Source organism: Chiloscyllium plagiosum, chromosome 24, assembly GCF_004010195.1.
Source record: "Chiloscyllium plagiosum isolate BGI_BamShark_2017 chromosome 24, ASM401019v2, whole genome shotgun sequence".
NCBI lineage: Eukaryota > Metazoa > Chordata > Chondrichthyes > Orectolobiformes > Hemiscylliidae > Chiloscyllium > Chiloscyllium plagiosum.
Window position 1 is genome coordinate 4,133,182 of NC_057733.1, and position 15,560 is coordinate 4,148,741.

The window sequence follows — 15,560 nt, forward strand, 5'->3', positions numbered from 1 at the left end:
CTTGTGAAAGATGGAATTGAATTCCCCTTTGATCAAATGGAGAAAAATTGGAGTCTGAGTATTTTGAAGGAAATCATTTTTTCAAACACAGGATTGTGGAAATCTGGAACTACCTTTCCTTAGAAAGGCTGTGCGTGTGAGGTCATTTGAAACTTTCAAGACTGAGATTGAGTTTTATTAGATAGAGGTGTCAACATACCAATTAACCATGATCAAATTAAATAGCTGTTTAGGCTAAGGTAGGTGAATGGCTTCCTCCTGTTTGAATGACCCATGCTCCTGAAAAACCCTATAGTATTTGTGGTAGAACAAAGCTATTTTTTTTTCTCTTGACTGTTCCTTCAAGTATATCTGGAAAGTTACCTTCTGTTTGAGGTGAGAGGTTTTGGATAAAACTAAAATACTGCAGATGCCAAAAATATTAAACAAATGCAGAAAATGCTAGAGAAACTCAGCATTAGTAGCTGTGGAGAGAAACAGTGCTAACATTTTGAGTCCAACATGACTTCTTCAGAACCAATTTAAGGTGACTGTAAAAAACATCAACAGCTATGTGAGGCAATATATTTTCATGCAGTGAATGGCCAGGATCTGGAATGCACTTCCTGTGAGTGTAGTTCGAAACACCTTCGAATGAGACTTTCTGAATGGAATTGGATAAGTGACTGAAGAGGAAGGATTTGAAAGGTTGCAGTGTAAATGTAAAATGGAAGAACTCTCCGGGAACAGTAGCATAGTTGCTCATTATTGGCCTGAACTAAAAGTCTAGAGAAATGAGTTGAAATTGCGTTACAACAGCAGCTGAAGAATTGAAATCCAGTTGATTAACTAAATGAAAAATTGAGTAATTGGTAATGGTGAACATGAATCTACAGGTTGCTGTAAAAACTCATTTGGTTTACTAACATCCTGTAAGGAATTAAATGTGCCAACCTTACTGGGACTGGCTTATATGTAAATACATAGTCTTAATTCTAAATTGTTCTCTAAATTAGCCTATCAAGTTCTCAGTTGTCAAGAATGTGGCTCACGATGACCTTCTCAAGGATAATTAGGGATGGGCAATAAATGTTGGCCTTACCTGTGATGTCTACATCCTATGATTGAATAACAAAACATACCATCCTAAGAGCAGCTGAAGCAGAGCTATCATACTCACTAAGCACCCTCTTTGAAAGAAATATTCTTCTTTGATGACTTGAGGGTATCTTGTGTTTAGATGATTTCTTAATTGTGATATAATTTCTTTAAACCTGGAACCAGAAACAATTGTGTTTGCATTAGGTGCAAAAACTGGAACTGGAGCGAGAGCAACAACGAATCCTACTGGACAGCCTCCAGCAGCAGCACAGCAACGACTTGGAGCTGATTGAGAATGCACACAGGTGAGGTAGAATAGGTATGAACTGGAACAGGGAGAGGCAAAACGTAATGCAGGAAAGGGAAAAGTTTAGCTTTATTTAGTTCCTTTAACATAAACGTTCCAAGGTATTTTGCAGGACTGTTAACTAATAGAAACCATAAGAACTGTGGATGCTAGAAATCAGAAGCAAAAACAGAAATTGCTGGAAAAGCTCAACAGATCTAACAGCAACTGTGGAGAAAAGCCAGAGTTAACATTTCAGGTCCAGTGACCCTTCCTCAGTCCTCGGTTCTTTTCCAGCAATTTCTGTTGATGGTAACTAACAGAATTTGACATGGAGCCAAGTAAAGTTATATTAGGACCGATGATCAAAAGTCTAGTCAAACAGATTATGTTTTAACTGGTGTACTAAAAAAGGATTATGCGAAAGAGGCAGAAAGGTTCAGGAGGGAAATTTCAGTGTCTGCAGTCCAGGAAGCTGAAGGCAGGGCCTCGGGTAAAACTAAGCTGAAAACAAGAAACCAATTGCAAGTGCTTAACAATGACTTACTTTCTTAATTTCTACCTGTTTCCTGGTGTCAAACTTGATAAAATCAAGTAAATTCTTAGTGTAAAGGAAATAGGAGTATATCTAAGAGGGAAATGAGGAGGGTAAAAGGAGGATATGAGATAGCTCTGGCAAATAGTGTTAAGGAGTATCCAAAGGGATTTTGTAAACACATTAAGGATAAAAGGATGATTAGGGATAGAATAGGGCCCCTCAAAGAGCAGCAAGGCAGCCTTTGTGTGGAGCCACAGGAGATGGAGGAGACACTAAATGAATATTTTGCATCAGTGTTTACTGTGGAGAAGGACATGAAAAATATAGAATTTGGGGAAATACATGGTGACATCTTGACAAATGTCCATATTACAGGAGGAAGTGCTGGATGTTTTGAAACGCATAAAAGTGGATAAATTCTCAGGACCTCATTAGGTGTACTCTAGAACTCTGTGGGGAGCTGGGGAAATGATTACTGGGCCCCTTAAAAGATATCTGCATCATCAGTAGTCACAGGTGAGGTGCCGGAAGACTGGAGGTTGGCTAACGTGGTGCCATTGTTTAAGAAAGGTGGTAAGGAAATGCCAGAGATCTATAGACCGGTGAGCCTGACATTGCTGATGGGCAGTCGAGAGTGTGGTGCTGGAAAAGCACAACAGGTCAAGCAACATCCGAGGAGCAGGAAAACCGACGTTTCCGGCGGACGTGGGCAACTTCTGCAGGGAATCCTGAAGGACAGGATGTACATGTATTTGGAAAGGCAAGAACTGATTAGGGATAGTCAACATGGCTTTGTGCGTGGGAAATCATATTTCACAAACTTGATTGAATTTTTTGAAGAATTAACAAAGAGGATTGATGAGGACAGAGCAGTAAATGTGATCTATATGGATTTCAGGAAGGCGTTCAACAAGGTTCCCCGTGGGAGCCTGGTGAGTAAGGTTAGATCTCATGGTATACAGGGAGAACTAGCCATTTGGATAAAGAACTGGCTCGCGTAGAATACTGAGGATGGTGGTGGAGGTTGTATTTTAGACTGGAGGCCTGTGACCAGTGGTGTGCCACAAGGATCGGTGCTGGCTCCACTACATTTCATCATTTATATAAATGATTTGGATGTCAACATAGGCGGTATTGTTAGTAAGTTTGCAGATGACACCAAAATTGGAGGTGTAGTGAACAGCAAAGAAGGTTATCTCAGAGTACAACAGGGTCTTGATCAGATGGGCCAATGGCTGAGAAGTGGCAGATGGAGTTTAATTTAGAGAAATGTCAGGTGCTACATTTTGGGAAAGCAAATCAGGGCAAGACTTATACACTTAATGGTAAGGTCCTGGTGAAGCGTTGCTGACCAAAGAGACCTTAGAGTGCAGGTTCATAGTTCCTTTAAAGTGGAGTCACAGGTAGATCGGATAGTGAAGGAGGCGTTTGGTATGCTTTCTTTTATTGGTCAGAGCATTGAGTATAAGAGTTGGGAGGTCATGTTGCAGCAGTACAGGACATTGGTTAGGCCATTTTTGGATATTGCATGCAATTCTGGTCTCCTTCCTATTGGAACAATGTTGTGAAACTTGAAAGGGTTTAGAAAATATTTACAAGGATGTTGCCAGGGTTGGAGGGTTTGAGCTATAGCGAGAGGTAGAATAAGCTGGGGCTGTTTTCCCTCGAGTGCCAGAGGCTGAGGGGTGACCTTATAGATATTTATAAAATCATGAGGGACATAGATAGGATAAATAGACAAGATCTTTTCTCTGGGGTGGGAGAGTCCAGAAGAAGAGGGCATAGGTTTAGAGTGAGAGGGGAAAAATGTAAAAGGGACCTAAGGGGAAACGTTTTCATGCAGAGCTGGTGTGTGTATGGAATGAACTGCCAGAGGAAGTGGTGGAGGCTGGTACAATTACAACATTTAAAAGGCATCTGGATGGATATAGGAATAGGAAGGGTTTAGAGGGATATGGGCCAAGTGCTGCCAAATGGATTAGGTTAGGATATTTGGTCGGCATGGCCAGGTTGGACTGAAAGTTTTTTTCTGGGCTGTACATCTCTATGACTCTGAGCTGCTGAACCCGGGCCACACCACAGAATTAGAAGATTTTCTGGAGATGGATTCTTAATGAACTTGCCATAATTTATAAAAGTTTATTATTAGGTATGGGACAGTTTGGGGCCTATTCCCTTTCCTGCACTATGGCAAAATGGGATTTCTGGCTCAGCTACTTGTCAGACATTTTGTTTGTCATCCTACCTCCATGTCCACTCACTTTTGGATGGGAAAACTTCCGCTCGGGTGTCATTCTAGTAAATCTGCACTGCCATCCCCCCAGGGACAAATACCTCCTAAAGTTGTGCCCACAACAGCTCTCATGCTAAGTGCACAAGACACAGGATGAAACTCTGTTCTTAAGGGTAGTCCTATTCAACTGAATTTTGGCTTTGTTTCACTCTCCATAAGAACTGTTGAGCCTCTCCAGCATATCCTGTTTTTATTTCAGATCTCCAGCGTTCACACTATGCTTTTACAGAGTAAAGCTGTAAGTTGTTCCATCAAACACATCCAGATCAGGCACAATGTGTGTAGCGGCCACAAACTGGGACTACAGACTAACTGTAACACAAACTGGAGGAGAAGTCAGAAGCAAAGTATTACAGATGTGGGAAATTTAAACAACTGCAAGAAATGCTGGAAATATTTAGGTCTCATCAGTATCCCATTGTCAAAAATTCAAGTGTGATGGGAAGAGATTAAATTGACTGCCTCTTCCTGTTATCCTTCCTGCTAGGAACCGCTTGAAGGTAATTGAAGAATCTTACCAGCAGCGGGAGGCTCGACTCCAAGAAGAGAACCGAATTCTCTCTGAGCAGTCTGTCGCCCGACAATTGAGCTTGGATCGAGAGAGATCAGAGCTGATTTCCCGGTACCAGCGCAAACTCACTGAGTTTGAGGAAGAGAAAGCCAAGGAGAAGGAGCGACTCAGGGAACTACAGCGGTAAGAGGAAATAGCAGCATTTTATTAGCACTGATTGGTTCACTTGCCTCATTTAACAAATGAAATTGTTCTTGCCACCAACACCATCCTTTCTGTCATGACTTAGAAGTCATTAAGTGCTAGCTGTGAATAACTGAGCTAAAATAGTAGTTTAGCTTGTGAACTTGCACTGAGTGTCAGCAACCTATCCAGCCATCCAGAGTTTGCACCAAGACTGATGCTGTTCTGACTGTGTGGCCACAGAGGTGCATTCTTCTAGGAGTAACAGGGATCAGTAGCAGAAACTGTGTTCAGTTATTTCTTTCCCTCTGAAGGCAATTGTAATGCTGCAGTTAGTTAATTAAGCCAACTCGGATGTGAGTTGAACTTGGGACCTTCCATAGTCCATTACAGGATTTTCAGATCTTTCCAACAAAAAAGCATTTATCTTAAATGCCAAAAAAAATTAATTATGTAGGCAGCATGGTTTTATAGTTATGTGCTTCATCGTTGTTGTGCTCTATTCTGCAGTCAGTCAATCCTGGATATGCGAAAGGAACATGAGGAGCAGCTGCAGTATGTAAAACAATTGAAGGAACAAGAGATTGATGCGGTGACCAGTGCTTCCTCACATACAAGGTAACATCATGTGAGTGTTCAGTGCAGCTCACATTTTGAGTGTAGTTCCAGGCTTATATTTGAGAAGGAAATTGTTTGTTGTAACTAGTGAGGGGCAGACCTACTGAAGGAGAGCATGGGGCAGCTTTAAATTTATTCATTCTTGGGATGTGGGTGTTGTCACTGATTGGTCATCTCTAAATTGTGAGGCTTGCTGGTCACTTCAGAGGAAACTGGTTGTTATTATCGATAAACTTGACTCTAACCTGCTTGGATGACCTGTGGATTGAAACAGCAGCTTATTCGCAAATAGCTTGCATACAGTTTAAAAGTAAACAAAAATGCAATAACTATAACAACTTAAAACTGTATCTAGAAAACAGTTTACTGGTCCTGTACAGCTAGAATGCTATAAATCATATTTATATTCGTAAAGGAATAGAGAGATGTTTCCTGCCCAGGGGAATAAAAAATATTAACCATTGTGTAGTTGAGGGTTGAGAAAAGAGCTTTTTTGAGAGTTTGCTAATTCTCTGGTCATATTTTAGGAGGCAAAGCCACATTCCCTGTAACCCATTCAATGTTAGTCCAAGCCTAAATTTCATTCTTCTCCTTCTATGTGACATGTACAAGACAGTACCAAGGAAGCAGAGATACTGGTCTTTTCTCCCACATGTTCCCAATTGCAAAAGGCACTGAGTATATCACTGGGCTGTAGTTTCCTATTGCACAATAACTGAAGTGCAGCTAAGTCTGATCCTGTCCTCACCCAGTCCCTATTATTATGAAGGTTTATGATATCCTATTATCATTTGGAAACATGCATTATAAAGTGGAAGAACAAGGTAAAGATTCAAATTTGGTTTGTTTTTCTACATTGAGAGTGTTAACAGAGAGACCTAGAGGTTCAGGTATAAAGTTCCTTGAAAATTGCATCAAGGTAGACAGGGTATGTGAAGAAGGCATTTGGCGTGCATACCTTCATTGCTCGGAACATTGAATAAACGACATCATGTTGTGTTGTATGGGAGGTTGGTGAGGCCAACGTACAGTTCTAGATGCCTGCTATAGGAAGGGTAGTTTTGAATTGGAAAGGGTGCAGAAAAGATTTACTAGGGTATTACCAGGACTGGAGGGTTTGAACATAGAACATTACAGTGCAGTAAAGGCCCATCAGCCCTTGATGTTGTGTTGACCTGTGGAACCAATCTGAAGCCTATCTATCCTACACTACAAATCTTCTCAAAACTCACTATCCTACATAATTCCATTTTCATCCATGTGTCTATCCAATGACCATTTAAATGCCCTTGAAATTGGTGAGTCTACAACTGTTGCAGACAGGGCATTCTATGCCCCGTACTACTCTCTGAGTAAAGAAACTATGTCTGACATCTGTCCTGTATCTATCACCCCTCAATTTAAACCTATGTCTCCTCTCGTTAGCCATCAGCATTCGAGGAAAAAAGCGCTCACTGTCCACCTTATCTAACCCTCTGATTATCTTATATGTCTCAATTAAGTAACCTCTCAACCTTCTTCTCTCTAACGAAAACAGCTTCAAGTCCCTCAACCTTTCCTCATAAGACCTTCCCTCCATACCAGGCAACATCATAGTAAATCTCCTCTGAGCCCTTTCTAAAGCTTTCACATCCTTCCTGTAATGCGGTGACCAAAACTGCACGCAATACTCCAAGTGCGACCACACCAGAGTTTTGTACAGCTGCAGCGTGACCTCATGGTCCAAAATTCAATCCCTCTACCAATAAAAGCTAACACATCATATGCCTTCTTAACAACCCTATCAATCTGGTGGCAACTTTCAGGAATCTAAGTACATGGACACCAGAGATCTCTCTGCTCATCTACACTACGAAGAATCTTACCCACCATTAGCCCAGTACTCTTTATTCCTGTTCCTCCTTCCAAAGTGAATCACCTCACACTTTTCTGCATTAAACTCCATTTGCCACCTCTCAGCCCAGCACTGCAGCTTATCTATTTCCCTTTGTAATCTACAACATTCTTCGACACTATCCACAACTATACTGACCTTTAGTGTCATGTTTGAGTTATAAGGAGAGGCTGGATCAGAGGGGCTTTTTTTCCCTGGAGCTTAGGAGTTGTGGGATGATATTATACAGGTTTATAAAATCATGAGGGGCACAGATAAGATGAATAGCAAAGGTTTTTCCCCCAGTGTAAGAATGTTAAAAACTAGAGAGCATAAGTTTGAGATGAGAGGAGAGAGATTTAAGAGGGATCTGAGGGGATTTTCACATAGAAAGTGGTTCCTAAAAGGAATGAATTGCCAGAAGAAGTGGAAAATGCAGGTACCAGTTACAACATTTAAAAGACATGTGGACAGGTACATGAATGGAAAGGTTTAGAGAGATATAAGCCAAGTGTGGGCAAATGGGACTAGTTTAGTTTAGGAAACCAGATCAGCATGGACAAGTTAGACTGAAGGGTTTGTTTCCATGCTGTATGACTGTGACTCTATAAGAATGAGGAGACATGGTTTTAGTTTAATTTTCAAGTTCAGAGTTTTACAGGGCTATCTGGAAGTATTTTCACCTTTTGATGAAGTGGTTAAGCCCCTTGCAGTGAACAGTTTAGTACATTAGGGAAAAATGGTAGAAGGAAAAAAAGACTGCAGTTCCCTAGAGACGGGGGTGCAGTATCACAGAAAGGCAGAAACATTCAGAAACAGTATGTAGCCAAAGAGAAAAGGTGCTTATCAGCAGGTAATACCTCTCTCCAAAGCAGTCAGGAGTATGAATAAAGTCCTGAGGTGTTTAAAAGAAAACTCCAGAGGCAAAAAGACATGCGTTTAAGAAACCGATTTTAAATAATAGGTAAGCTGTGTTAGCAATTTTTTAAGAAGGTGGGGAAGACGTTTTTCATTACAAAAGAAAATTAGACCACATAAATACAGAAATTTTCCAAAAAATGAAATAAAATACAGCCATCCCACTTTTGAACAAGTAGCTTTCAGTTGGAAATAGGTTCTGGTTTTTGTGTCTGCAAGGTTACTCTTGAGAGTGGAAAGGTTGAATTTTTTTCTTTCTTTCCGGTATTTTTAATGAATTATTTTCATAATTCTTGTATAACATAGTTTGCTTTTTAGCTATTATTGTGTAGTAAACTTTTTTGATTGTTTTGTTAAATGTATTTGGCAGCCTTTTGTGAATATGTTTGCTTTGACCCCCACTAAGCAAATAACAAAAATGATCTATCAAACTAGGTCTCATTCTGGGATTTGACTTGTCCATAATTACCCTCAGTTGGGATCCTAACACTGTTTTGTTGGAGGAAGCCAGTTAGCAAAGAATACAACTGGAGCCATTCTTCAAACATTTTTCTACTTATTTACAGAACTGTAGATTACAAGCAACTGCCGTTCAATCCCCAACCACAGCAGTTACTCACAGCAAGTGAACACTAGCTAATGTTACCAGCTGCACACATTCAAACACAATTAATATACATCTAATAGTCCCTTTATCTGCACAGTTTCTAGCTGGGTGTTGCTAGATGGTGATCAGGAACCTAGGTTGAGTTTCTCATCTGGAATCCAGGGTGCTGCAGCATTTGTAGCACTGCCCTTGGATCAGCAAATCAGGTCAAACCTTGACCCTACCTGGCTGGTAGAATTCCAAGGTGAGCATTTAATCTCTGAAAGACATCAGTCTTTCAATCTGAATTCATTTTGTACCAGTAACATGATTAGGAACATCTTTCATACATGGCAACCTCACAGTAACACCAAGGACCCCTGGTTTCTGCTGAGTTTGGTGGACTTTATGAAGAATTATGGTGAGTTATAGATGGGAGTCAAATCAAATGGATATAAAAATATTTAGATTAACAGATACCTGTGTGGAATTAAGATTATAATCAAGGTTGGGTGCTAATTATGTGGTTCGACTGGTTTATATACCTAGTTACAGGCTGGAATTAAATTCAATGTCCTGGACTGTTTAGTGCAATATAATATAATGATAGCTTGTAATTTAACAGATGCTATAAATCAAGAAGCTAATTTTCCTGTTTGCTAATGTTTAAAGTAGCAATTGTTATTCCAGAATATCTTGCCCTAAGACTTTGGTTGGGTGTATTGAAAGTTCTATTGCAGTCTTCCTTCTCAATATTCTCACACAGGTCACTCAATAATATCATTGAACAGATGGGGGTCTTCTCTTCAAAGCTGAATGACCTGTCCTATAAAGTAGAAAGCACCCACCAGAGCACGTCCCATGAGATGGAGATCAGTGCAAGACAACGAGAGGAGCAGCAGCGAGGTAGGAGATGTAGAATGCGAATTAATTGTTTACTAACACAGACAGCTGAGTCAGCTGATCAGCACTCAAAGGTTTTACACGGTTCACGTTCCTATGGATATTGCCAAAACAAAATCTCTGGAAAAACGCTTTTGTGATCCCAGGATGTGCCAAAATACTTTACAGCTAACTTCATACTTTTGGATGTCACCATTGTTGCAATATAGAATATGTGGCACTTAAGTTGCACATAGCAAGATTTCACAAGTAGCATGCAGAAATGGCCAGTCAATCTGTTTTAATGTTGTTGGGCCAGGGATAGTTAGTAGCTAGGATTCTACTGTTCATCTTCAAATCGTGCCATGGAATATCTTATGTCCACCTGAGTTGGTACGTGGCTTCATCCAATAAGTGACGTTCCTGCAGTGCAGCACTCCCTCAGAACACTAGATTTTGTTCTAACGACTACTGACTCAGAGATAAAGGTGCTGACACAGAGTGCTAATCTCCTATGAAAGGGTGCTTCTAATGAGATCAATAGTTTAGAACAATGTTGATGTTCAATCTGAAAATTAATCCTGCCAATCTTGTCAAAGAAATGCTTTGGTTCCAGTCAGAAGTCAAATTGGCAGATCTCTGGTAGTTAAACCCTGGTAATTAATAAGTTATTTTTGTGTTTTCGTGGAATTGGTAAAATACTTATATGTGTAACCTTTGAATCACATTGAGATAGTTCTGGAGCTTAGGAGCCAGGCCTTTCAGGATGAAATTAGGAAATAGTTCTTCATGCAGTTTGACAATTTGAAACTGTTCCACAAACAACAGTGGTTCCAGGTCAATAAATAATTATAAAACTGAGATTATAGACTTTTGATGGTGAAGGGTGTTAAGGGATGTAGTGTGATGCAAGTAAATGTAGTTAGCAATGATTTGTTTTATGTGGTGGAACAGGTTCAACTAGTCTCCTCCTGTTCCCATTTAACTGCTTCTCTGAAAGTGCTCTCCTCAACAAAGAAAATTTTATTTTAAAGATTGTGACTTCATCAACCAATTTAGTTCTGTTTTGTATTAAAAATAATTCTACCATCTTTCATACTCCAATTCATTGAGGCTGCATTCAGTTTGACGTTAGACATCTTGTATGTGGTCAGTATTATTTTCGTCTTGTAACCAGTTTCAACTTTGGTCCATATTCCTTCCTGGAAGTCAGCAGTTTTTATTTTATTTGGCATCTTTCACTTGAAACTTTGTCAAAAAGCATATTAAACTTCCTATAAAATAAATCATAGGTGCTGTCATATGCCTTATCTGTGGTGTTCACAAATATGTTAAAATGGCTTCTTGGACAAAATTATCCCTTTCTACATCCATGTTAATTGCTTAAATTATTGCAATTGGAACACACTTCCAGCATAACGATTGAACTGAATTTATTATTTTATCTGTCATTTGTTTGGGATTTATGAGTCTACATTTGCTGAATCAGATTTGGCATTTGTAAATATTGTGTTGGTTTGCTTCCAGCCTGATAGAATTTCACCATTACTCACTGTTACCTCAATTGTGAATAAACAGTGTCCCCAGAAATTTCTGCTGAAGGCATTTCATACGTACCAACTGCCTCAGTGAATCAGTCTTAAGCCCGTGAATTTTTGCAGCCCCCTTTTGTGAAATCTGATGATGTGATGTTTCTTTCAGCACAGCAGGATAGACTGTTGCGGCAGCAGAGAGACCTGGAGGAAGAGAAAGCCCGCTTACAGGATTTTATCACCAAGATGGAGGTCAGATTGAATGAACAAACACGACTTCTTGAGAAGGTGAGGGAGATAAATGTCAGTAGTGAGTTTATGAAGTATTACCTCTAAAATGTTAGTATTCTGTTGGTGTTTCTTTTGGCCTAAAGTAGGGTGAGTGATTGTTGGAATTCTAATTCCATTTCTTCCATTGTTACTTTTGATCTCAAACTTTGCCTACTGCTTGAGCCTTCAATGCACGGCTCATGGTATTTGGACACTCGTGGTGCATTTTGATTCTGCACCATTAGATCACAGGATTGACTGCAGATGCAGGGGTTGCTTTGATTTGGAAACTAATCCAATCTTAATCATGTTTCCCTCCGAGCTATTCCCTCATCCTGTTCGTTGTGAGCAGCAGGCAGTGGCCTAGCTGTGTTATCGGCACACACCAATGCTAGGAAATATCATACTTGTGTTTTATGTGGAGGGTGAGACTTTTTAGCACAGTGGATTGTGCCTTTGCAGTTGGTTTCTAGTCCCAATCCAGGACTTATTGGCCTGAGAAGTCGTGTCCATGATACAAAACGAGTAACAGTTTAATTCCTTCTGCATTTCTTTGTGAAAGACAAGGGGCTAGTGAAATACCTCAGAGCAACAAAGGACGAGGTGTCACAAGAAGGAGATAAACCCTGGTGGTAATGGAAGAAGCTCCCTGAACAATTTGGATGGAATCTAGATTGAAAGAATAATTGGAAAATTTCATAAAATTGGACTTGACCTTGTAATGGAGAACTGGAGCAGGAGATACTGTCTGGGGTCAGAGTCTGGAGGACCCCAAAATATTCTGGGGTGGACAGAGTTGGCTTCGTAGCGAGTACCACCTCCATGACTCATGGTTGACAGAACAGAAAGGAGGTTAATAACCGCGTAGTATAGACCCCGCTTTAAACAAAGAAAATTACAGCACAGGTACAGGCCCTTTGGCCCTCCAAGCCAATGCCTGTCCAGATCCTCTATCTCAACCTGTCACCTATTTTCTAAGGGTTTGTATCCCTCTGCTCTCTGCCCATTCATGTATCTGTCTAGATACATCTTTAATGACATTATTGTGCTCCACGTCTACCACCTCTGCCTGGCAACACGTTCCAAGCACCCACCACTTTCTGCATAAAGAACTTTCCACGCATATATCTCCTTAAACTTTTCCCCTCTCACTTCGAACTTGTGACCCCTAGTAATTGAGTTCCCCCACTCTGGGGGGAAAAAGCTTTTTGCTATCCACCCTGTCTATACCTCTCATGATTTTGTAGACCTCAACCAGGATCCCCCCCGTAACCTCTGTCTTTCTAATGAAAATAATCCTAATCTACTTAACCTCTCTTTATAGCTAGTGCCCTCCATACCAGGCAACATCCTGGTGAACCTCCTCTGCACCCTCTCCAAAGCATCCACATCCTTTTGGTCACGTGGCAACCAGAAATGTATGCAGTATTCCAAATGTGGCCGAACCAAAATCCTATATAGCTGTATTATGACCTACCACCTCAATACCCCATCCAGTGAAGGAAAGCATGCCGTATGCCTTCTTGACCGCTCTATTGAACTGTGTTGCCACCGTCAGGGTACAATGGACCTAAACACCCAGATCTCTCTGTACATCAGTTTTCCCCAGTGTTTTTCCATTTACTGTATAGTTTGCTCTTGAATTGGATCTTCCAAAATGCATCACCGTGCATTTGCCCGGATTGAACTCCCATGTGCCATTTCTCTGCCCAACTCTCCAATCTATCTATATTCTGCTGCATTCTCTGACAGTCCCCTTCACTATCTGCTACTCCACCAATCTTAGTATCATCTGATTTTGCTTAATGAATGTGATACTTCTTCAGTCACTTATCTCGCTGTCCTAGGCACTCAGCAGATGTACCAGTCCTAATCAACCAAGCCTGTGGACTCTGATGTTTGGAGATCTTTGCTTGATGCTGACTGAGCAATTTATTGTGTTCGAAGGAACTGAAGGCTATCTCAACATCTGACGCAGGTGGCTGGGGAATTTGTGAAGGCCAATTTCATTTTGCTGAATCATTTGGGGATAGTGATAATGTAGTAGCAATACCTGGAGGGAGAGGCAGCATCATGAAGATTTGTATCCAACCCTAACCATGAATCCTTTATTTGAGTCGGGCATCCAAATGAGCCACCTTGTGCATTGGCTTTCAGGAACTGTACATCAAGAATGATAGAACGTGTGTCCTGAGAGATGCAGCATACCATGTCTCAGAATCTACAGGTATCCCAGTACAAGGTCCTCCTGCTGACCATAGAGATCTACGGCACAGAAAACTGCCTACTGGCCTGTTTCATCATGTTGGTCAAAAACAATCACCTAATCATTCTAATTTCATTTTCCAGCACTTGGAAAGGTTTTGTATGCCTTAGCATTTGGATGTATACTTGCAATGCCAAGAAAGTATTATCCACCCTGTGGATGAAAAGGTTTTTCCTCACATTTCCTCTTTATCTTTTGTCCTTTGCTTTAAATCCATGCCTCTGGTCATTGATCCCTCCATCAAGGACAGAAGTTTCTTCCTGTTGACCCTATCTATGCCCCTCATAATTTCATACATCTCAACCGTAGAACATATAGAACATTACAGCGCAGTACTCTGCTCTAAGCCCCATGCCCGAAGCGTCGATTCTCCTGCTCCTTAGATGCTGCCTGACCTGCTGCGCTTTTCCAGCAACACATTATCAGCTCTGATCTACAGCATCTGCAGTCCTCACTTTCTCCTCTAAGGAAAACAACCCCAATCTCTCTTCATAACTGAAATTCTCCAGCCCAGGGAACATTGTGGTAAACCTCCTCTGCACAATTACATAAAATCACATCCCTCCTCCTAATGTAGATTACAGAATTAGATTAGATTAGTTACAGTGTGGAAACAGGCCCTTCGTCCCAACAAGTCCACACCGACCCCCACCCAGACCCATTCCCCTACATTTACCACTTCACCTAACACTACGGGCAATTTAGCATAGCCAATTCACCTGACCTGCACATTTTTGGACTGTGGGAGGAAACCGGAGCACCCGGAGGAAACCCATGCAGACACGGGGAGAATGTGCAAACTCCACACAGACAGTCACCTGAGGTGGGAATTGAACCCGGGTCTCTGGCGCTGTGAGGCAGCAGTGCTAACCACTGTGCCACTCACAATACTTTAGCTGTGGCCTAAGCAATGATTTGTACAATGCTAATATGCTCTTAAACTCTATGCTTCAACTATTAAAGGCAAGTATACTTAGTGCGTTCTTTGTCACTTTTCCCACCTGTCCTGATACCTTACGGGACTGGCATATATGCACACCAATGCTCCTCTGATCCTTGGATAAAAGCAAATTACTGCGGATGCTGGAATCTGAATCCAAAACAGAAAATGCTGGAAAATCTTAGCAGGTCTGGCAGCATCTGTAAGGAGAGAAAAGAGCTGATATTTTGAGTCTAACTGACCCTTTATCAAAGCTCAAGAATTGAATTGCGCTTTGACAAAGGGTCAGTTAGACTCGAAATGTCAGTCTTTTCTCTCCTTACAGATGCTGCCAGACCTGCTGAGATTTTCCAGCATTTTCTCTCTTTGGGCTCCTCTGATCCTTGATACTTCCCACAGTTCTACCATTTATCATGTATTGCTTGTTTGTCCTACCAGGGGGCACTTGCATCCATGATTGGACATATGTAGCATTGCTGGAGTTCACTTTCATTTTTGGGAGCAGTGAGAGAGAGAGAGAGGACCAGGGGGCTGCCAGGAAGGTAGGTTTTCCCTCTTAAAAGGACTTATCTCTAGCGTCAGTAGCCTTCATTTGCAGCAGCAGCGCGAGTGCTGAGAGCGAGGAGCTGAGGGGGAGTGGGGAGAGCTGTTGAATTGCATTCTGGGAAGGTGAGTGAATTGATATATTTGGGCAGCGGTTGAAAGAGAAAGTGGCAGGAAAAAATGGAAGGGCTATAGTCATAGGGGTTCAATTGTAAGGGGAGTAGATAGGCGGTTCTGTGGT

At 41.2% G+C, this 15,560-nt stretch overlaps 1 protein-coding gene across 1 annotated transcript in view; it reads left to right on the forward strand.

Moving 5' to 3' along the window:
- LOC122561982 (fas-binding factor 1 homolog) overlaps positions 1-15,278 on the forward strand; it is a 77,653-nt gene extending 62,375 nt beyond the window's left edge. The window contains exons 17-22 of the mRNA XM_043714331.1: positions 1,285-1,385; positions 4,685-4,891; positions 5,402-5,509; positions 9,653-9,792; positions 11,470-11,588; positions 15,215-15,278. Of these exons, the coding sequence (XP_043570266.1) occupies positions 1,285-1,385; positions 4,685-4,891; positions 5,402-5,509; positions 9,653-9,792; positions 11,470-11,588; positions 15,215-15,247 (708 nt within the window). The 3' untranslated portion in view covers positions 15,248-15,278. The remainder of the gene's footprint in view (positions 1-1,284; positions 1,386-4,684; positions 4,892-5,401; positions 5,510-9,652; positions 9,793-11,469; positions 11,589-15,214) is intronic.
- The last annotated feature ends 282 nt before the right edge of the window (positions 15,279-15,560 follow it).